The sequence below is a fragment of the Salmo trutta genome, chromosome 16 (assembly GCF_901001165.1).
Source record: "Salmo trutta chromosome 16, fSalTru1.1, whole genome shotgun sequence".
Classification (NCBI taxonomy): Eukaryota; Metazoa; Chordata; class Actinopteri; order Salmoniformes; family Salmonidae; genus Salmo; species Salmo trutta.
In genome coordinates this window covers 42,466,321-42,488,757 of record NC_042972.1, presented here as the reverse complement: position 1 = coordinate 42,488,757, position 22,437 = coordinate 42,466,321, and the positions used below count along the sequence as shown (strand labels likewise).

The 22,437-nt window shown below is 45.0% G+C and overlaps 1 protein-coding gene across 1 annotated transcript in view; it reads left to right on the top strand.

The window, feature by feature from the left end:
- LOC115150774 (leucine-rich repeats and immunoglobulin-like domains protein 1) overlaps positions 1–20,052 on the top strand; it is a 51,190-nt gene extending 31,138 nt beyond the window's left edge. The window contains exons 9-18 of the mRNA XM_029694440.1: positions 1,594–1,674; positions 3,945–4,016; positions 4,477–4,548; positions 4,684–4,847; positions 5,446–5,784; positions 9,352–9,633; positions 16,833–17,252; positions 17,364–17,495; positions 17,682–17,945; positions 18,669–20,052. Coding sequence (XP_029550300.1) covers positions 1,594–1,674; positions 3,945–4,016; positions 4,477–4,548; positions 4,684–4,847; positions 5,446–5,784; positions 9,352–9,633; positions 16,833–17,252; positions 17,364–17,495; positions 17,682–17,945; positions 18,669–18,883 — 2,041 coding nt within the window. The 3' untranslated portion in view covers positions 18,884–20,052. The remainder of the gene's footprint in view (positions 1–1,593; positions 1,675–3,944; positions 4,017–4,476; positions 4,549–4,683; positions 4,848–5,445; positions 5,785–9,351; positions 9,634–16,832; positions 17,253–17,363; positions 17,496–17,681; positions 17,946–18,668) is intronic.
- The last annotated feature ends 2,385 nt before the right edge of the window (positions 20,053–22,437 follow it).

Below are 22,437 nucleotides of genomic sequence, written 5' to 3'. Positions count from 1 at the left end.
TCTGTGAGAACTTTTATTTTGGTGCGTCTGTTTTCGTCTTCCCTCTTTGTTTGGTCGTTGGTTCCCATCGATATTGGATGCACATGTGTTCCCTGTCATTTGCCTCCCTGGAGATTCTTGCCTTTTTTAAATGGAGCAGTGAAAAGCAGTATGGGAGAGTGACTTCTTTCCCCCCACCCTCTATACAGACTTTGAACAGGCGGAAAGAGAGGCTTCCTGAAAGCGAAGGCCTTCTACTAACGTCTTTTTGGCCCAGGATCTTCCCAGAGAAAAGAGTCAGGCCTTTGCTTTCTCACAGTGGGGTGACAAGCCAAGGCATATACAGGCCTTTCTCTGCTGGCGCAGAGGGAGCATTGGGCTGGGGGAGGGGGTTCAGCTGTGTGAGAGGCCCTCTGTTTGGCTCCCCTCTCTCAGCCGCTGTTTCTTTCTTCCTTTCTTTCTTGGTTCTTTGTTTCGCCTGTTCGTACCCACACATCCTATTTTCTCTTATCGCTGTCTTCTTTTTACTTCCTATTCCCTTTATGCTCACCCCATTTCTTCCTCGCTCTCCTTCCCTTTCTCTCCTCCCTTCTCTCTCTCTTTCTCTCTGAGGCAGGTCTAATCTAATCAGTGAAGCGCTGGGTAGGCGAGGGCCCTGGCTGTAAGGGAGCTGAGGCTGCTTTAATTGGGTAGCGCTGCTGGCCGTAGAGGCGTGGGGCTGGAGGTTCACGGTGGGTGTGAATGCCCAGAAACGTCGAGCCTTTCAGCCGGGGGGTCAGTCCTCAGGGACCCGCGGCCACAGCCTGCATTAAGAAGGCACCGGCCTTTCACGCTCAGCCAGCCAGAAAGAATAGGAAATTGGCAGCCGAGTCCGGCCATGGAGGGAAAGGAACCGAAGAGGATTAGGGAAGGGTGGAGAGGTTGGGAGGGGCTGTGGGTGACCATCAGACTCACTGGATTTTCAGAGTTTGAAAGAAAGTCGGCACAGGGAACAAAGCATGCGATAGAGCGGCGACTAATGTCTTTGTTCGGCTGTTGTTTTTTGTTTTAAATTATTATTCAAACGGTTCCTTAGGCCCAGATGACTTCAGCCGTTCGAGGTAGCGTGTCAGGAAAGCTAATTAATTGCATTCAACATGTGTTTGGAAACTTCCCGGTGGACTCAAAGTGAAAGCTGTTGTTTTATTGAGTCTCATTCTGGCTCAGCGTGGGCATGGCTAAGGTCTTTCTTCATACTCATTAGGCTCTGAGTCTGTGTTGGGACTGCCATACCTGCCACCACACTCAGGCGCTGACTGTCTGTATCCAAAGGCAATGTGTGCCCGCCAATCTCTCCATGCTGTCATGAATTATACATGATTTTGCCTGCGTTGGGTTTTGTGCCTTCACCTCCCTCCTCACAAAGGAAAGAATGTGCTTGGCTGGCCGAGCAAAGCAGGAGAGAGGCTCGCTCTTTAGACCAGGTGCAGAGGGGTTGGGGGGTGGAGTGGTAACCCGTGACTTCCAGCCCCATCTCTGCCAAGGCTACACAGTGCTTCAACTCTGGCAGGCCTGTTTTGCTCTCCTCCTCCTCCTCTATCTTTCTTATCCCTTCTTTTCTCTTTCTCTCTACAGGGAGCTGGACCATAATGACATCTCAGGCACAATAGAGGACACCAACGGGGCCTTCTCTGGACTGGACAGCCTCAACAAGCTGTGAGTACCCCCCCCTCCTTCTCTCATCTCCACTTCCCCCTCTCCCCAGAATCGGTCCCTTTGAGCTGGCTGACCTGCCACTGGTAGGTGATTGTATGCAGCTCTGTGGACAGCTCCTTCAGTCCAGAGTGAAGGGGTTTCTACTGCAATTCCATAGTTCCCTTCTGAGGCCTGTCCACTCCCTATAGTCTATATTGAGTTCTCCCAGACCTGGCTTCAGACAGGACCAGCTCCAGTCTATCGCTACCCTCTGGGCCCCACACGTCATTTGGAAGTATAGCACTGAGAGATGACTTTAAGAGCTGCTCTGAGTTTTATTAGGCTTTTTCATTAAGCTTGCAGATTGACATTTTATCGGCAATTGGCTTGAAACTTGAAACGAGCCTGAATCTGGTTTTCATCTCGGTTAACAAACTATAAACTGCTATTGTGTCCAAGTTCAGAGGTTGTCTGTTGGTGGGAGCTGAACTGCCTTGACTTGTTGGTTAAACTATGTCAATTTGTTGGGATCTCTTGTATAACCTTTTAATCACAGCATCTAGACTCAATGTCAAATGTTAGTTAAAGGATGAAGAAACTCAACCATACCACAGTAAACATAGAGTCCTAACATACTGGGGCCTAAACTATCCTATATAAAAGCTGGTGTCCAACCAAGGCCGTTCCCTGTGTGAGTGCTAGCCTATTGAAAGGGCTTTTCTATTGGCCTGCTGGGGATGAGCCTCAGCAGGTCTTTCCGTCTCTAGCCCTGCTCCTCTCTCTCTGCTCCGCGGCCCTGCCTGCCTGTTGTTAGGGACTGAGAGAGGGGGAAATTGGGGGGCGGGCTCGGTCATCAACATCAAACACCACATTGGCCCGTCTCCCCGCCCCTTTTGTCCAGTGGTGTAGTGGAGCGGCCCTCCGCAGCCCAGCGCTGGCACAATCCCTCCATCCCACCGGAAAACAACACTCACCAACCCTGGGAAAAAAACACACAGAGAGGGGGGGGGACATCCGTGTCCTCCACACGCTATATGTCCCTCCCAAATCGGATTGTGAGTATCCCCACATGGGAGAACTTGTGCTCTTAGCTTGTTCTAGGTTAACAACAACCACTATTTTCCCATTTTTGTTTTAGGAGGTAAAATATATTGACGTATTGAATGTAGATATGTTAGAGTTGGGGTGATATCATTATAGTATTGTATTTGTTCTTTCCAAAATGTGATTACTTGAAGAGAATATGATTGGAAGGAAAGGCCATGTAAATGGTAGATGTGCAAAATGATGTTGGAAATAAGAGAAGAGTCCTGTTGTTCAGCCCATCTCCCTGTGTAGGGTCTAGAACCACAGGGCTCTGGCTGACGTGACGGTCAGTCGAGGGCTGAGCAGAGGTGTGACATCTCTGTCGGGAGTTGACAGGTCCTGTCCATGACCAGTCATCTGCCTGGAGGCCCCCAGGACCCTGGGTCCCTGGCTGTCCTAAAGAACACCTGATGAATACCTCTTACCAAAAGGAAACCGAGATTGTTCAGTTTGGACATTTTCTGATAGAATTTAAGAAGATGCATCTGAGTCGTAGCTCATCTACCCCAATGGGAACCAAACAGATGCACTCCCAATGGTTTTTGAAACACAATTTGTATTTACATTGCACAGTGTAGATTTTCGGTGGGTCCATATAGAGGGGGAGAGTAGAGGAGACGTGTTCTGATGCAGGGGTCTTAACTCTGAACCAGCCTCCTGTGTCCATCCGCTTCTCCTGGGAAGGAAGGTGGAGAGAGGAGAGGAAGGCTGCAGGGACGGAAGCGGAGGAGAGGGAGGGTAGAGTGGTGTCTTTTGAAGAGCGGGGCCAGATTAGACCCCCAGAAGGGGGCATGCTGCGTGTTCCTTGCTTGAACCGGGCCATGACAAGGCTACTTTTATTATTCTACAAGCTGTGTTGTCCCTCAGTGAGACAACCTGCTTTTCATGTGCCCCCCCCCCCCCCCTGTCATCGCTATTAAATTCAAATAAAGATAAAAGTGGTCTTTGAAAAGCAGAGCAGGGCCGAGTCCCTCACCCTCCTAATCTCCACACAGTTCGGATTTCCAATACCTCAATCCTCTGCTCTTATCAGATTCAGCCCCACTAATTGTGCCTTTCTCTCCCTCTTCTCCTTCCCTCCCCTTACCCCATTCCTCCTCTCTTTTTCTCTTTCTGTGTCTGTTTTTTCTCCGCCCACCCCCCTCCCTCTCTCTCCCCCGTGTTCTCTCCCGTTTATCGGCGCCCTTCATGTTTGGAAATTGCAGAACTCTGTTTGGAAACAAGATCAAGTCGGTGGCCAAGAAAGCCTTCTCAGGACTGGAGGCCCTGGAGCACCTGTGAGTATCCCACAATGCACTGCGCGACCCCGAGATCGGCTGCCAAAAGTAGCTGCCTGAGAGTGCTGCTAGCAATTTAATAGCATCTTTGGAAAAGGAGAAGACGGGCAGTTTGTGGGGCCAGCTGCTTCCCTCTCGTTACAGAGGCAGCTTCAACTTTGGCCTTTTTTCCTGGTGCAGGGGAACAAAGTTATTGAGCATATGGTCAGTTTCGTAGAATAAATTGAATTTATATAAGTCCCTTCACAGGCTCTGGCCATTAGGAAAAAAGTGATTGAAAAGCTGAGTATCCTTGGTGTGTGATGCCTGAATCTTTCCACCTTGTTTTAAAAAAAGCCTGTATAAATAAAGGCACATCGATCCCTGGCTGGCCGTGACACAGCTGTGTGTGTGTGTGTGTGTACCCATGTCCCCTTTCCATCAGTGCTGATGGGCAGCCCTCTGTTTAATGTCACAACAGGAACCTGGGAGAGAACGCCATCCGCTCCATCCAGCCAGAGGCCTTCAGCAAGATGAGGAGCCTCAGGAACCTGTGAGTCCGCGATGATGAATACACATGCACCTTACAGTTGCAGTCATGGAATAAGTGAATTATGTTCAGATCAAAGCTAGTCTGTAAAAGAGTGAATAGATGTCGTTAGCCCTAACAGTGTCCCTCCTCTCCCAGGCTCATCCAGAGTGACAGTTTCCTGTGTGACTGTCAACTCAACTGGTTCCCTGAGTGGCTGATGACCCGGGGGCTACAGACTGGCGTAGAGGCTACCTGTGCCCACCCCGAAATCCTGAAGGGTACTAGCGTCTTCCAGGCTCCACCAGAGAGATTTGTCTGTGGTGAGTAGTGTGTGTGTGTGTGTGTGGTGGGGTTTCCCTGTGGCTCAGTTGGTAGAGCATGGTGTTTGCAACGCCAGCATGGTGTGTGCAACGCCAGGGTTGTGGGTTCGATTCCCACGGGGGGCCAGTACAAAAAATATATATATATTATAATAATAATAATAAAAATGCATGAAATGAAATGTATGCATTCACTACTGTAAGTCGCTCTGGATAAGAGCGTCTGCTAAATGACTAAAATGTAAAAAAAAATGTGGGGGGAGTACAGTTGCTTTCTGTCTGACACAGTGCAGGCAGCAGCTAAGACCAGATTGTGTTTTAGATTCCAGGGTGTTTACAGTATATGTGTGTATTTGTTTATGTTTGTGTGATTTTCCTCAAATGTCTTGATTTAGTGTGTGTCTTTGTTTGAGCTGCGATGTGCTAATCCTTGTTTGTCTTTATATTTGTGTGTTTGTGTTTAAACTAGACTTTTGTATATATATCTTCTGTCACTGAGATAAAACATTTGGTTACAAAGAATAATGCTTATCACATTTTCTTGTCCTCCTTCTGTCTCTCCACTCCCTCCGTCGCCCTCTCTCTCTCTCTCCTGTAGATGACCTGCCGAAGCCCCAGATCACGGTGCAGCCAGAGACCACAGTGACGGTTCTGGGTAGTGACGTGCGCCTCACGTGCACGGCAGCCAGCAGCAGCAGCTCACCTATGACCTTTGCCTGGCGCAAAGACCAGGAGCTGCTCCGCCATGCTGAGGTGGAGAACTTCGCCCACCTGCGCGCTAACCACGGGGCGGTGCACGAGGCCGGGGGGGTGATGGAGTACACCACCATTTTGCACCTGCGTCATGTGACCTTCGCCCACGAGGGTCGATACCAATGCATCATCACCAACCACTTTGGCTCCTCCTACTCCACCAAGGCCCGCCTTACTGTCAACGGTACGCTACCAGGCCCTGAAGGGTTAACGGTCTCCCAGTATGACTGGTTTATAAAACAATCTACTTTTATTTGTCACATGCGCCGGATACAACAGGTATAGACCTTACCGTGAAATGCTTACTTACGAGCCCTAAACCAACAATGCCGTTTTAAGAAAACAGAGTTAAGAAAATATTTACTAAATAAAGTAAAAAAATAAATGTAACACAATACAACAACAATAATGAGGCTATATGCAGGGGGTACAGGTTGAGTTCATCTGTACATGTACAGTAGGTAAGGATAAAGTTACTATGCATAGAAAATAAACAGCCAGTAGCAGCAGTGTAAAATCAAAGATTGCATTTGTGAATGTGTGGGTGTTTGTTAAGGCTGACCCCATTTTTAGTTGACTGGTCGATTTGTTTGGTCGGTAGGCTATTGGTCGACTAAGATTTCTTTAGACGAGCAGCCGCATGGTGCACAAGACACCTGTCTGATTTGCGCCTGTCTCTGTGGACTAATCCATTGCGGAGGCTACGGGGATGGGACAGTCCATCACTCTAACCCAGGGGTGGGCAACTCCAGTCCTCAAGGGCCTGATTGGTGTCACATTTTCTCCGTCCCTAGCAAACACAGCTGATTAATCAACTTACATTCTAAACTGAAGATCATGATTAGGTGATTATTGGAGTCAGGTGTGTTAGCTGGGGCAAAACTGTGACAGCAATCAGGCCCTCAAGGACTGGAATAGCCCTCCCCTGCTCTAAGACGTGATGTTGTATATGGTTATATTATGTAAAAATAATGGTGCAACACTAATAAATCTAATATCACTCTATAACAAATGCATTTTCTCCCACGTTGGATACGGCCGCTGTCCGCAGTTCTGTAACATATTCATCAGGCCGCCATAGAATTGGCGCCTTTCCCTGTCACTATGTGCATAATAGCAAAGTTAACCATCATATTGGGACTGAGAACAATGTGGCGGAGGCAGCAGAGAAGAGGAAACAGCCCTTGTCTTAACCTAATTGTCTAAGAAAATTGAGGAGAGAGGAAACCCCAATTTAATTATGTCTATAATCAATCGCCTAACTGTTAAATGTGCCTGGCGTTATACATCATCCATATATACAGTGTATTCAGACCACTTGACTTTTTCCACATTTTGGTACGTTACAGCCTTAATCTAAAATTTCTTAAAATAATAATATTTGTTCTTCATCAATCCACACACAATACCCCATAATGAAAAAGCAAAAACAGGTTTTTAGAATTTTTTGCAAATGTATTAAAAATAAAAAACGATCACATTTAGTATTCAGACCCTTTATTCAGTACTTTCTTGAAGCACCTTTGGCAGCGATTACAGCCTCGTTTTATTGGGTATGACGCTACAAACTTGGCACACCTTTACTTGTGGAGTTTCTCCCATTCTTCTCTGCAGATCCTCTCAAGCCCTGTCAGGTTGGATGGGGAGCGTCACTGCACAGCTATTTTCAGGTCTCTCCAGAGATGTTTGATCAACTTCAGGTTCGGGCTCTGGCTGGGCCACTCAAGGACATCCAGAGACTTGTCCCAAAGCCACTCCTGCGTTGTTTTGGCCGCGTGCTTAGGGTCGTTGTCCTGTTGAACCTTCGCCCAAGTCTGAGGTATGAGCGCTCTGGAGCAGGTTTTCATCAAGGATCTTTCTGTACTTTGCTCCTTTCATCTTTCCCTCGATCCTGATTAGTCTCCCAGTCCCTGCCGCTGAAAAACATCCCCACAGCATGATGCTGCCACAACCATGCTTCATCGTAGGAATGGTGCCGGGTTTCCTCCAGACGTGTCGCTTGGTATTCAGGCCAAAGATTTCAATCTTGGTTTCATCAGACCAGAGAATCTTGTTTCTCATGGTCAGAGTCTTTAGGTGCCTTTTGGCAACTCCAAGCAGGCTGTCATTTGCCTTTTACTGAGGAGTGGCTTCCGTCTTGCCACTCTACCATAAAGGCCTGATTGGTGGAGTTCTGCAGAAATGGTTGTCCTTCTGCAAGGTTCTCCCATCTCCACAGAGGAATTCTGGAGCTCTGTCAGAGTGACCATCGGGTTCTTGGTCACCTCCCTGACCAAGGTCCTCCTCCCCCGATTACTCAGTTTGGCCGGGCGGCCAGCTCTAGGAAGAGTCTTGGAGCTCTACGGAAAATTTGAAAATTGGCTTGGATTTTGCTCTGATTTTGCTCTGATTTTGCTCTGACATGCATTGTCAACTGTGGGACCTTATAGACAGGTGTGTGCCTTTCCAAATCATGTCCAATCAATTGAATTTTCCACAGGTGGATTCTAATCAAGTTGTAGAAACATGTCAAGGATGATCAATGGAAACAGGATGCACCTGAGCTCAATTTCAGTCTCATTGCAAATGATCTGAATACTTAAGTAAATAATGTATTTCTGTTTTTATTTGTAATAAATTTGCGAAAAATTCTAAACCTGTTTTCGCCTCGTCATTATGGGGTATTGTGTGTAGATTGATGAGAAACAACATTTAATCAGTTTTAGAATAAGTCTGTAACGCAACAAAATGTGGAACAAGTCAAGGGGTCTGAATACTTTCTGAATGGACTGTATATGGAAAAATAAGTTGAAACATTTTGACCAATCGTTTTGTCGAAAGAACAGAACGACTCTCGGGCGACCAAGTTTTTTATTTTTTCTTGTTGACTGGGACAGCCCTGGTTAGTTAGTTTGTTTGTGTGCATGTGGTTCGATAATGTTCCCTCTGTAATGTGCTGATTTTGTAGATATTTTGCACAATTAAACTCCATAACAGGGCTGAATGAGATTAGTGGTAATTCTTAGCTTGAACAAAGTCTCACTCTCTCTGTCCTTCTGCATCTCTCTGTGTGAGTTTCTCAGGGTGGAATTTAAAACAAATTGATTTAGGCTTGTTGTGGTGCTGCCAGTGCCCATATATTACACGCTCTGTCAGTTAGGCTAACCGATGCTGACTGATTGTTTGCTGGCAGTCTGGAGTTTGGTTTCCTGGCTGACCTGCCCACCCAAATGAAACCCTCTCCCTAGCCATCTCCCCAACCCAATTTAACTTCTATGCAATGATAGCAGAGCCGCCTCTTTCTATATGCAGACCACAGACTACACCCCAGAACCCCCCCCCCCCCCCCCCCCCAAAAGTCTCAATTTACTGTTGAGAAGTAGAATACACAAGGTGCAATTTCAAAATGTAGTAGTGCAGTTTTCCACTTATTAGTCACTCAATTAGCGCATGTCAGCTAATATTTGTTGGGATTGCTAAGTAAGGGACTCTAGCCAGCTATCTAAACCTTGTAGTAGACCTAATCATTACCAACTGGGCACACATTCAGTGCTCATTAATTTTGTTAGTCAATCTCACAGATATCATATGAACATGGCATAAGTAATTACAAAATGTGTAGAATTGCAGGAAATGTCCTTTTTTTAAAAAACTGCCATACTTTCTCTACACTCCATTGCAAAATGGGAGGGACTGTTATGTAGCTGTTGTGTTAACCTCAGATTTCTCTCTGTTGTGGCCAACCCAGTGTCTCATCTCCATTCCCACACAGTCATGCCTACGTTTGTGAAGACCCCTGGAGACAACACCATCCGTACGGGCACCACTGCAAAGCTGGAGTGTGCGGCCGAGGGGCACCCCACCCCCGAGATCGCATGGCAAAAGGACGGAGGCACGGACTTCCCGGCGGCACGCGAGCGGCGGATGCATGTGATGCCTGACGATGACGTGTTCTTCATCACGGACGTCAAGCTGGAGGACATGGGCGTGTACAGCTGCACCGCCAAGAACACAGCGGGCACCGTGTCTGCCAACGCCTCTCTCACCGTGCTGGGTAAGACTTGACTGCTGGCCATGCCCTACACCTACTGGCAATATCACCCACACCCCTTTACAATGTTTGAGGATTCATGGTTCAGGTGACCATAATATAGATACTGCTTCTGACAAAAAAGGAACACTTGTAAACAGGTCTAAAGCCAGTTGTAAACTGGTCAGCCTTGGTCATAGAATGACTGGCTTCTGGCAGCTGTGGCCTTCCTCTGAGTCAGAGGTCAGGGTAGGGGTCAGATGGGTGTTTGTTACCCTTCTCTCAGGGTGGAGGCCTCAGTTCTCCTGGAGGGGCTTCTTTTGGAAGTGTGAGGACTAAGGCTAGTTGAGATCACATATTGTCAAGTACTGTGGATGTGTAAGGGCTTGGTCTACACCACTGTATGTAGTAGTGCAGAACACCTCCCCACAGGGATATGAGATGGCAATAGCCCTCAGGAGTGGCTCTGTAATGTTTAGTCATGTATGAGGAAAGCTCAGAGCTGAGGCCTTGTCTGAAGAGGTGGGGAGGGGACAGAGGGGGAAGGAGGGTGGGCGAGGGGGAAGTGAGATCTCTTAATCGTTTTGTTTCCTGCTAAGAGGGAAAGTGTTCTGTCTAAGAGTAGGGGTGTCAAATGTTCTGCCTGCTGCACAGACCTATGGACGCTGTAGTCTAGAGCGCCTGGTTCAATTGTGCTTAGGAGCCTTTTTTTAAATCTCTAAATGGTTAAACTAGTGAGGAATCTTTTATTTTTATTTACTACCATCCTAAATTAAGATATCTAATTAATGTATACTGAACAAAAATATAAACCCAACATCAAATAACATTTTATTTGTCACATGCACCAGATACAACAGGTGTAGACCTTACCGTGTAACGCTTACTACAAGCCCTTAACTAACAATGCAGTTCAAGAAATAGTTAAGAAAATATTTACAAAATAAAGTAAAAAATAAAATCAAAAGTAACACAATAAAATAACTAATGAGGCTATATACAGGGGGTTCCGGTACCGAGTCAATGTGGGGGGGTACAGGTTACTCAAGTTAATTGAGGTCATTTGTACATGTAGGTAGTGTTATTAAAGTGACTATGCATAGATAATAAACAGCAAGTAGCAGCAGTGTAAAGGGGTGGTGATGGTGATCAATGCAAATAGTCCGCGTTGCCATTTTTTTTTTGTACAGCAGTTTTATGGCTTGGGGGTAGAAGCTGTTAAGGAGCCTTTTGGTCCTAGACTTGGCGCCCCGGTACCGCTTGCCATGCGGTAGCAGAAAGAACAGTCTATGACTTGGATGACTGGAGTCTTTGACAATTTTTTGGGCCATCCTCTGACACCGCCTAGTATATAGGTCCTGGATGGCAGGAAACTTGGCCCCAGGGATGTATTGGGCTGTATGCAATACCCTCTGTAGCGCCTTATGGTCGGATGCCGAGCAGTTGCCTTACCAGGCGGTGATGCAACCGGTCAGGATGCTCTCATTGGTGCAACTGTGGAACTTTTGGAGGATCTGGGGACCCGTGCCAAATCTTTTCAGTCTCCTGAGGGGAAAAAGGTGTTGTCGTGTCCTCTTCACAAATTTCTTGTGTTTGGACCATGGTAGTTTGTTGTTGATGTGGACACCAAGGAACTTGAAACTCTCGACCTGCTCCACTACAGCCAGGTCGATGTGAATGGGGCCGTGTTCGGACCTCCTTTTCCTGTCGTCCACAATCATATCCTTTGTCTTGCTCACGTTGAGGGAGAGGTTGTTGGCCTGGCACCACACTGCCAGGTCTCTGACCTCCCTACAGGCTGTCTCATCGTTGTTGGTGATCAGGCCTACCACCGTTGTGTCGTCAACAAACTTAATGATGGTGTTGGAGTTATGCTTGGCCACACAGTTGTGGATGAACAGGGAGTACAGTACAGGAGCGGATTAAGCACACACCCTAGAGGGGCCCCGGTGTTGAGAATCATCAGTGTGGTAAATGTGTTGTTGGCTACCCTTACAACCTGGCCCGTCAGGAAGTCCAGGATCCAATTGCAGAGGGAGGTGTTTAGTCCCAGGGTCATTAGCTTAGTCATGAGATTTGTGTGCACTATGGTGTTGAACGCTGAGCTGTAGTCAATGAACAGCATTCTCACATAGGTGTTCCTTTTGTCCAGGGGAGAGAGGGCAGTGTGGAGTGCGATTGAGATTGTTTCATCTGTGGATCTGTTGGGGCGGTATGCAAATTGGAGTGGGTCTAGGGTTTCCGGGATGATGATGTTGATGTGAGCCATGACCAGCCTTTCAAAGCACTTCATGTCTACAGACCTGAGTGCTACAGGGCAGTAGTCATTTAGGCACAGGGACTATAGTGGTCTGCTTGAAACATGAAGGTATTATAGACTCAGTCAGGGAGAGGTTGCAAATTTCAGTGAAGACACTTGCTAGTTGGTCTGCGCATGCCCTGAGTACACCTCCTGGTAATCTGTCTGGCCCCACTGCCTTTGAATGTTGACCTGTTTAAAGGTCTTGTTCACATCAATTACAGAGAGCGTGATCACACAGTTGTCTGGAACAGCTGGTGCTCTCATGCATGCTTCAATGTTGCTTGCCTCGACGTGAGAATAAAACGCATTTAGCTCGTCTGGTAGGCTTGTATCACTGGGCAGCTTGCGGCTGGGTTTCCCTTTGTTGTCCGTAATATTTTTCAAGCCCTGCCACATCTGATGAGTGTCAGAGCCAATGTAGTAGGAGTCAACTTAATCCTTTAGTGACGCTTTGCCTGTTTTGATGGTTCGTCTGAGGGAAGAGCGGGATTTCTTAGAAGCATCCGGATTAGTCTCCCACTCCTTGAAAGTGGCAGCTCTAGCTTTTAGCTCGATGTGGATGTTGCCTGTAATCCATGGTTTCTGGTTGGGATATGTACGTGCGGTCACTCATTTCTTTGTCAGTGGGCAAACGTTCAAAATTAGCAGGGGATCAAATACTTTTTTCCCTCACTGTAGGTTGGAGTCATTGAAACTTGTTTTTCAAGTCGGTTAGGACATATGCATTTGCATGACACAAGTCATTTTTCCAACAATTGTTTACAGACAGATTATTTCACTTAATATTCACTGTATTACAATTCCAGTGGGTCAGAAGTGTACATACACTAAGTTGACTGTTCCTTTAAACAGCTTGGAAAATTCCCGAAAATTATGTCATGGCTTTAGAAGCTGCTGATAGGCTAATTGACAAAATTTGAGTCAATTGGAGGTGTACCTGTGGATGTATTTCAAGGCCTACCTTCAAACTCAGTGCCTCTTTGCTTGACATCATGGGAAAATCAAAAGAAATCAGCCAAGACCTCAGAAGAAATTGTAGACCTCCACAAGTCTGGTTCATCCTTGGGAGTAATTTCCAAACACCTGAAGGTACCACGTTCATCTGTACAAACAATAGCACGCAAGTATAAACACCATGGGACCACACAGCCGTCATACCGCTCAGGAAGGAGACGCGTTCTGTCTCCTGAAGATGAATGTACTTTGCTGCAAAAAGTGCAAATCAATCCCAGAACAACAGCAAAGGTCCTTGTGAAGATGCTGGAGGAAACGGGTACAAAAGTATCTATATCCATAGTAAAATGAGTCCTATATCGACATAACCTGAAAGGCCGCTCAGCAAGGAAGAAGCCACTGCTCCAAAACCGCCATAAAAATGCCAGACTACGGTTTGCAACTGCACATGGGGACAAAGATTGTACTTTTTGGAGAAATGTCCTCTGGTCTGATAAAACAAAAATAGAACTGTTTGCCCATAATGACCATCATTATGTTTGGAGGAAAAAGGGGGAGGCTTGCAAGCCGAAGAACACCATCCCAACCTTCAAGCACGGGGGTGGCAGCATCATGTTGTGGGGGTGCTTTGCTGCAGTACGGACTGGTGCACTTCACAAAATAGATGGCATCATGAGGATGGAAAATTATGTAGATATATTGAAGCAACATCTCAAGACATCAGTCAGGAAGTTAAAGCCTGGTCGCAAATCGGTCTTCCAAATGGACAATGACCCCAAGCATACTTCCAAAGTTGTGGCAAAATGGCTTAAGTTCAACAAGTCAAGGTATTGGAGTGGCCATCACAAAGCCTTGACCTCAAACCTATTGAACATTTCTGGGCAGAACTGAAAAAGTGTGTGCGAGCAAGGAGGCCTACAAACCTGACTCAGTTACACCTGCTCTTTCAGGAGGGATGGGCCATAATTCACTCAACTTATTGTGTGAAGCTTGTGGTGTGCAACCTGACACGTTTGACCCAAGTTAAACAATTTAAAAGCAATGCTACCGAATACTAATTGAGTGTATGTAAACTTCTGACCCACTGGGAATGTGATGAAAGAAATAAAAGCTGAAATAAATCATTCTCTCTACTATTATTCTGACATTTCACATTCTTAAAATAAAGTGGTGATCCTAACTGACCTAAAACAGGAATTTTTTACTTGGGTTAAACGTCAGGAATTGTGAAACTGAGTTTAAATGTATTTGGTTAAGGTGTTTGTAAACTTCCGACTTCAACTGTATATGTGTGTTTTTATGTATGTATGTATGTATGTATGTATGTATGTTTATTTATTATATGTATGTATGTTTATTATATATGTATTATATATGTATGTTTATTTATTATATATATATACACACACACACACACACACACACACACACACACACACACACACACACACACACACACACACACACACACACTGTCCACATATATACATTTACAGGATGTGGACAGTATTTGTTACTACATTACACAAGCTGACGGTTTGACCTAATTGGGGGGAATACACCTCCCTTTTTACCTCAGATTGGTGATAAAAGTATAGAAGTTTATAGTCAACACGATGACACAAGATTGCAGGTCTTAGAACGTAGCTATCATTTCTCAAATGGAACGCATAAATCTGGGTGGTCTCTCTATATAAATACATGGATTTGAAAGTCAAATGATCCCTTAAAAGCAGCCAACCGTTGTCACTGTTGATATCCTATGGCGGGTCGTAATTCGTTGAAATCAACTACCGTAATTTCCGGACTATTAAGCGCACCTGAATATAAGCCGCACCCACTGAATTAAAAAAAATATGTATTATTTTGAACATAAATAAGCCGCACATGTCTATAAGCCGCAGGTGCCTACCGGTACATTGAAACAAATTAACTTTACACAGGCTTTAACGAAACACGGCTTGTAACAAAAATAAATAGGCTTTAACGAAACACGGCTTGTAACAAAAATAAATAGGCTTTAACGAAGCACGACTTGTAACAAAAATAAATAGGCTTTAACGAAGCACGACTTGTAACAAAAATAAATAGGCTTTAACGAAGCACGACTTGTAACAAAAATAAATAGGCTTTAACGAAGCATGGCTTGTAACAAAAATAAATAGGCTTTAACGTAGCACGACTTGTAATAAAAATAAATAGGCTTTAACGAAACACGGCTTGTAACAAAAATAAATAGGCTTTAACGAAACACGGCTTGTAACAAAAAATAAAAAATTAGCAGTAAACAGTAGCCTACCAAGAAAGTCATTGGTCACCATCTTCCTTCTCCTGTGCACTGAAACCACTGAAGTCATCTCCTTCGGAGTCGGAGTTGAATAGCCTCAGAATTGGTTCATCCGATATTGTATCGTTTTCATTGTCGCTCTCGTCACTTTGATCCGGAGGCAAATCCCCCGCTGAGCCCTCTTCAACATGCAGCAGTCCAGCCTTGCGAAACCCGTTGATGATAGTGGATTTTTTTGACAATGCTCCACGATGTCAGGACCCGCTGGCAGACTTGACCATAAGTTGCTCTTCGCATGCGGCCCATTTTAGTGAAGGATTTCTCTCCACTTGTCATCCAAGCCTCCCGCTGAACACGGAGCGCCACCTTAAATGCACGATTTACACTGATGTCGAGTGGCTGCAAATACTTTGTTGTACCCCCAGGAATCAGGGTGACAAAATGACTACCGTAATCAGAATGATGGGAAGTTTGAGAGCGCTCGATGTAATCTAAACAGTAAACAAAAAAGATGTTTGACCTTAACACGTTCGGCAATTTCATCGGTCTAATGAAAGCTTCATGCCGCCAAAAAACTGAGCACGTCACAGAATGTGTTTTTTTGGAAGAAAAAAATTGAAAGCGGGAAAAATCTATATATTAGCCGTGTCATTGTTTAAGCCGCGACGTTCAAAGCGTGGGAAAAAAGTTGCGGCTTATAGTCCGGAAATTACGGTAACAGAAAAGGTCATTTGTTTTATTTTCCGTGATGGCAGCCTCCCAAAATCAACATCCCCATTCAAAGTATAAATAGACGCCTTCTACAAATTCTCATCTAACCAACCAGGTTATTCCAAGTTTCCCTGTGGCCTTTGAATAGTGTTAGTTTAAACAGCGCTACACCAAAACATTTTCCCCTGTTCTATTGATTTCAGCGTGAAATTGATGGAAGTGATTCACAAGAAAAGTGTTGCTTTACACTTACTGCGTTGGTGACACACTTGAATCAAAATGCAACACTTCAAAATGTAGCTAACTGTTTTCAACAAAATGTCCTCTAACCAGTGAATTACACATTATTCCCAGGTTACGTGTGGTTTTTGAGTTGTGTTAGTTTTAACAGGACATGCAACTTCGCCCAATTGATTCCAATGTGATAATCGATAGGTGATTGACCAAAGAGTGTTGCGTTTGTCTTTCAATTTTGGTCGCGCCTCCACAAAACGCTCATTAGGATTATGTGCACCATATGCCCACTGTCATTGACAGCCCCGAACTGCTTGTTTTGCGTCATTAGCATTTGTGAGAATTGACGTAGCGGGTAGGATATTTTACATAGTTAACCTACTTTGGTTAAGGTTAGGAAAAGGGTTAGGGGAAAGGTTAACTGACATGCTATGTAGTTGCAAAACGCTTGTGGTTAACTAATTAGTTAAAATGCTACGGTTGTCCCCGACGTCACTACACAAAAATCCCCTATACGACACACTGTTCAGTGGTAACGCTGCTGAGAAGTTATCTGGGAAACACAGGGTTCAGCTCTATTCCAGTAGTGTACATTAATGTATCAACTGTCTTGAACAAAACGTGATGGACCATCACCAGTTGTCAAAATATTGTTTGAAGTAATGAGTAGAGTTGGGAATGACCTGTCTGCGCCAGTGGGATTATTAGACTTTGACCTTTCCCTCCCGTCTGCAGAGACGCCCCACCTGGCCCAAAAGCTGGAGGACCGTAGTGTGGTGGTGGGGGAGACTGTAGCCCTGCAGTGTAAGGCCCTGGGCAGCCCCCCACCCAAAATCACCTGGCTGAGGAACGACGAGCCCCTCCGCTCCTCCGACCGACACCACTTCACCCCCGGCAACCAGCTGCTGGTGATCGGCAGCGCCGCCCTAGAGGACGCTGGGAGGTACACCTGCGTAATGTCTAACACGCTGGGCACAGAGCGCGGCCACAGCCAGCTGAGAGTCCGCCAGACCGGCTGCGCCGGCCCCAGCACCGTCACTATGGGCATCATCGTCATCGCTGTGGTGACCAGCATCGTGGTGACCTCGCTGGTGTGGGTGTGCATCATCTACCAGACGCGCAAGAAGAGCGAGGAGTGCAGCGTAACCAACACCAGTGAGAGGGCACTCCTATAGTTATACTTATGGATGGCTGTTCACCATCCATTTTCTGGTGTTGACTGTAGTTTGTGCTGGTGCTAATGTTATCTGTCCCCTCCCCTCCCAGATGAGACAATCGTGCCCCCGGACGTCCCCAGCTACCTGTCCTCCCAGGGGACCCTCTCGGAGCGCCAGGACGTGTGTATCCGCGTGGAGGCTAGCGTTGGACCTCAGCTCAACGGACACATAGACAACACAGGTAAAGTCTTCAGCTTGGTTCCCATATGTACCTCCAATTCTCCTCCATGACTGAACTGCTGGACCGCTCAAAGTCATTTTTTATCTAACATCAGGGAATGTTTGCTTTACGTCTACTCTAAATTCATGGAATTGTGGAAAAGTGTAGGCATCTTAATAATGATGTTCTCTTTATTTGCCGGTGTAGGTTACAATGGGGCTGTAGTGTGTACAGAGTGTATGGAGAATGGAAACAGCTACTCCAAGACAGACTTTGACTACCTCACCCAGGGGCTGGGACCTGTAGACCTGGAGTACCAACAACACCCCCACCCCCACCACATGGACTACAGTGTACCTGTACCCCTAGGGGTGGACACGGGACCCCTCTGCAATGGGACCCCCAACGGAGTCAGAAGGGATGCCTCGCCACCTGAATTTCCATCACAGAGAAACCACCACAACAGAAAAGGTATTTTTTTTAAATGTATTTTTATTTAACCATTATTTAACTCGGCAAGTCAGTTAAGAACAAATTCTTATTTAGAATAACGGCCTACATCGGCCAAACCCAGACGACACTGGGCCAATTCTGTGCTGCCTTATGGGACTCCCAATCACGGCTGGTTGTGATACATCCTGGATTCGAACTAAAGTGTCTGTAGTGACGCCTCAAGCACTGAGATGCAGTGTCTTAGACCGCTGCGCCACTCAGGAGCCCAGAGCGAGCTTCCTATTCCACACTGTTGAGGACAGGATGGGGAATGCTGGAGAACCTGTGGTTAGAGCCCTTAGTTGTGTAGGTGACCCTGCCATGAATCACCATGAAGGGAATATGATGGATAGTCTGCGGCCTATATTTGAGAGTGTGTTCTACTGTAGTTGGGAGGCTGAACAGCCTGAGGATACCTCCCACCTTAAGTAAAATGACAAACAGCCTTGAGTTCCCATCACTGCCACACTCACAGAGGAGCAAGATGGGTCTTGTCCTGGGATCCTGTACCTTTTGGCAAGGAACCATCTGGGAGGATTTGGTGGTTGGAATGTCGATCTACGCTTCATCATGTAAACGTAGCAATATGGATGCATTCCATAGACCATAGCCTTGAGCTCTGTACAGATAGATGTCGTGATAAGTGTATGTGCAGTGACTGCCTGACGTGGCATTCTCTTCTCTCTCTCTGTTCTCTCCCAGGTTCCTCAGTGAACAGGACGGGACACACAACTCTATTGTGCTCCCCATCCCAGGAGGAGGCCTTCCACAAGCCGGTGAAACTCGCCCCCGTAAGACGCCACGACACACTGGACACGGATCGTGAGCCAGAGCTCAGACAGACTCTACTGTCCAACGGACACACTCCCAGAGCCTCCCAGAGTGACAGCACCCCCCTCAGGAGCGCCAGCGACTAGCAGGCCCTCCCCACCCTGACACTAATAGACTCACTAGCCCTGAGTGGACTTGTTCTTTGCACTGGGAACTGCTACCTCAAACAGAGAGGCCAAGATCTGATCCCCTCCCCTGTTTGGACTAACATGGCGGGAGCTGGGAGGGGGGTGGCATCCAGAGGTTTGAAGGCAGAGCTTGTGTGGGTGGCGTCCCATTTGAGCGTATCAGCTGTACATACTTAAAACCTTCCCCTGGGAGGTGTCAACCAATCCTAGCTCCAAATGTGACTTGCATTTGAAGCATGCAAATGTAGGGAATATTTTACAGTAATGTGTGAAAGAGAGCGAAAGATATATATATATATATATATATCATTGGACAATTAACTGTACATAAGAGTTTTCATATATATTATATAACTTTTACAAAGAGTATTTGAATTTATTCTGTGCATGACAAAGAACGGAGTGATGGTATTTTTTTCTCTTTTAAAAGCCTCTACTTACCAGCTTCAACTGCGGTGCCTTATTGCATGATCAAAGAAACCACAAACGGGACTCGTAGTATAGCAGAGATTTGTGAGAGCTATCATACACTCTTTGTCATACCATGGAACACTTTATTGCACTTGAATGTTGTTTGACAAACGCAAATGCTGCCCGTCATGGCCTTAAACCATAACTCATATTTACTGGTATTTTATGAAGGAAGCTTTAATTTTAATTTATTTTGGTACGTGATATGGTAACACCTACGAAAAGGAAGTGTTTGGGATATGAATCTAGGTTTTTGATGTTTAAGCACTTTGGTACTCATCATAAATGACCTCTGGAAACACAGACTCAGTACATGTAACCCAATAGGAATGTAAGAAATCCCAGTCAGGAAATGCGACACATTTCTGACATAGCCATGGAATGTCAAGTCTCTTCCACCTGTCAAGGTACTAACTACAGTGCCTTCAGAAAGTATTCATACCCCTTGACTTATTCCACGTTTGTTGTGTAACAGCCTGAATTCAATATGGATTAAATATATTTTCACCCATCTACACACAATTACCCCATAATGACAAAGTGAAAACATGTTATTAGAAATGTTTGCAAATTTATGGAAAATTCTTTCAAACTGTAACTCGGCCACTCAGGAACATTCACTGTCTTCTTAGTAAACAACTCCAATGTAAATTTGGCCTTTTGTTTTAAGTTATTGTCCTGCTGAATGGTAAATTCATCTCCCAGTGTTTGGTGGAAATCAGACAGAACCAGGTTTTCCTCTCAAATTATGCCTGTGCCTAGCTCCATTCCATTTATTTTTTATCCTGAAAAACTCCCCAGTCCTTAACGATTAAAAGCATACCCATAACATGATACAGCCACCACTATGCTTGAAAATATGGAGAGTGGTGCTCAGTAATTTATTGTATTGGATTTGCCCCAAACATAACACTTTGTATTCAGGATAAAAAGTTAATTGGTTTGCCACATTCCTTGCAGTATTACTGAAAACAGGATGCATGTTTTGGAATATTAAATATTCTTTACAGGGTTCCTTCTTTTCACTCTGTCAGTTAAGTTAGTATTGTGGAGTAAGTACAATGTTGATCCATCCTCAGTTTTCTCCCATCACAGCCATTAAACTCTGTTTTAAAGTCGCCATTGGCATCATGGTGAAATCCCAGAGGGGTTTCCTTCCTCTCCGTCAACTGAGTTAGGAACGATGCCTGATGCACCTTCCCAAGTGTAATTAATAACTTAACCGTAGTCAAAGGGATATTTTTACCAATCTACCAATGGGTGCCCTTCTTTGTGAGGTATTGGAAAACCTCCCTGGTCTTTGTGGTTGAGTCTGTGGTTGAAATTCACTGCTTGACTGAGGGACCTTACAATTATCTGTATGTGGAGATGAGGTATGTCATTCAAAAATCATATTAAACACACGAGTCTATGCAACTTATTATGTGACTTGTTAAGAAAATGTTTACTCCTGAACTGATTTAGGCTTGACAAAACAAAGGGGTTGTATACTTATTGACTCAAGACATTTCAACTTTTTATTTTTATGAATTTATAAAAATGTCTAAAAACACATTTCCACTTAACATTATGGGGTATTGTGTGTAGACCAGTGACAAAACATCAACCTTTAATCAATTTTAAATTCAGGCTGTAACTCAACCAAATGTGAAAAAAGTCAAAGGCTGTGAATACTTTCCGAAAGCACTGTACCAACCAGGGGTTAGAACCACATTTTTGTTCCACTTGTTTTGTTTTGTTCTAAACAGAACCTATTTTTATTTTGTTTTTTCTGTTCCGACCAACAAGAAATGTAGTTCTGAACCGGTTTGAACCCCCAAAAATACTGATTTATATCGTTCCTTACTGTTCCCTTTTAAACATCTGATTTATTATTTTTTATTTACTCCAACATTAAATTACTTCACCAATTAGTGCGGATAGAGTAGCTTGCTATGGAGCGGGTAAGCTATAGTTTTCTTTACATTCATTAGACAGATGTGTAAGGCGTGAGATGCGACTGAATTTTTTTTGTGTAGTGAGAGAGAGCAGAGGAGGCTTGGCTTGAAGCGCTTGGCATCTTGTTTATTACATGCATTTATATGATTTAGGCCCACAAAATTAAACCTACGGAAGAGTGGCTTCTATGGAGGAACATTGAATGTCTTTGAACTTCAGAGAGTTGGCTTACGTTGGACCAGAGCTAGCTAGCTAACAAGCTGTGCAGAATTCAAATAAAAACATGTCTTGCCTATTTGTAGTTAATAAATCCAATGTGAAACGTAATAACTATAGCATCCTTAACTAACATTGAAAAGTTAATACATTCTTCTCTAGTTAAAAATCTCTCTCCCTAATTTCAAAATTTTGGTTTGTTATTTCTGTAGGCTACAGTAGCCTATTCTTCGGAGGGGGAGGGGCAGGTAGCCTACACGCACGCACACACTGGTAAAGATTTCGAGCTGACAGGCAGACACTGGAATAAGTTTCTGAGTGACAGAGTGAGGGCTTTGCATAGCTGCTTTGTTGCATTTTTTGCCGGAACATAAAAGAACGTTATTAACCGATTCCCATGCTTTTAAAATAACGGTTCTGTTCAGTGTAGATCACTTTTGTTCTGATTCTGTTCCTTGAAAATGTTGTTTTCTGTTCCCTGAACTAGTTCCAACACCTGCAACCAACAAGCTGCTGCACTTCAGTTGCCTTTTTGGTTTAGGGACTAGATCTTCCACGGTGCCTCAACTCCATTTGTTTTCATTATTCTTTATTTGTCCAACTAAAGGTCCAGGTCCTTTTGAATACACATTTGTTATGAATGTGGTCCAATTCCTAGAATAATTTGTTATTTCCCCCTCCATCCCAGTATGTTATCCTATACCATGAACCTGCCACGCTGTAAAAGGGAATGTGGAATTCTTACCAGGAGGGCATTTTGAGACCGTTGTCATACTGTTTTGATTGCTGTCATGACTCACTGTTGTGTGTGTGTGTGTGTGTGTGTGCGCACACAGGAAATGGCCAGTATTTAGCCTTTGTCACCACATATAATAATACTGATAATA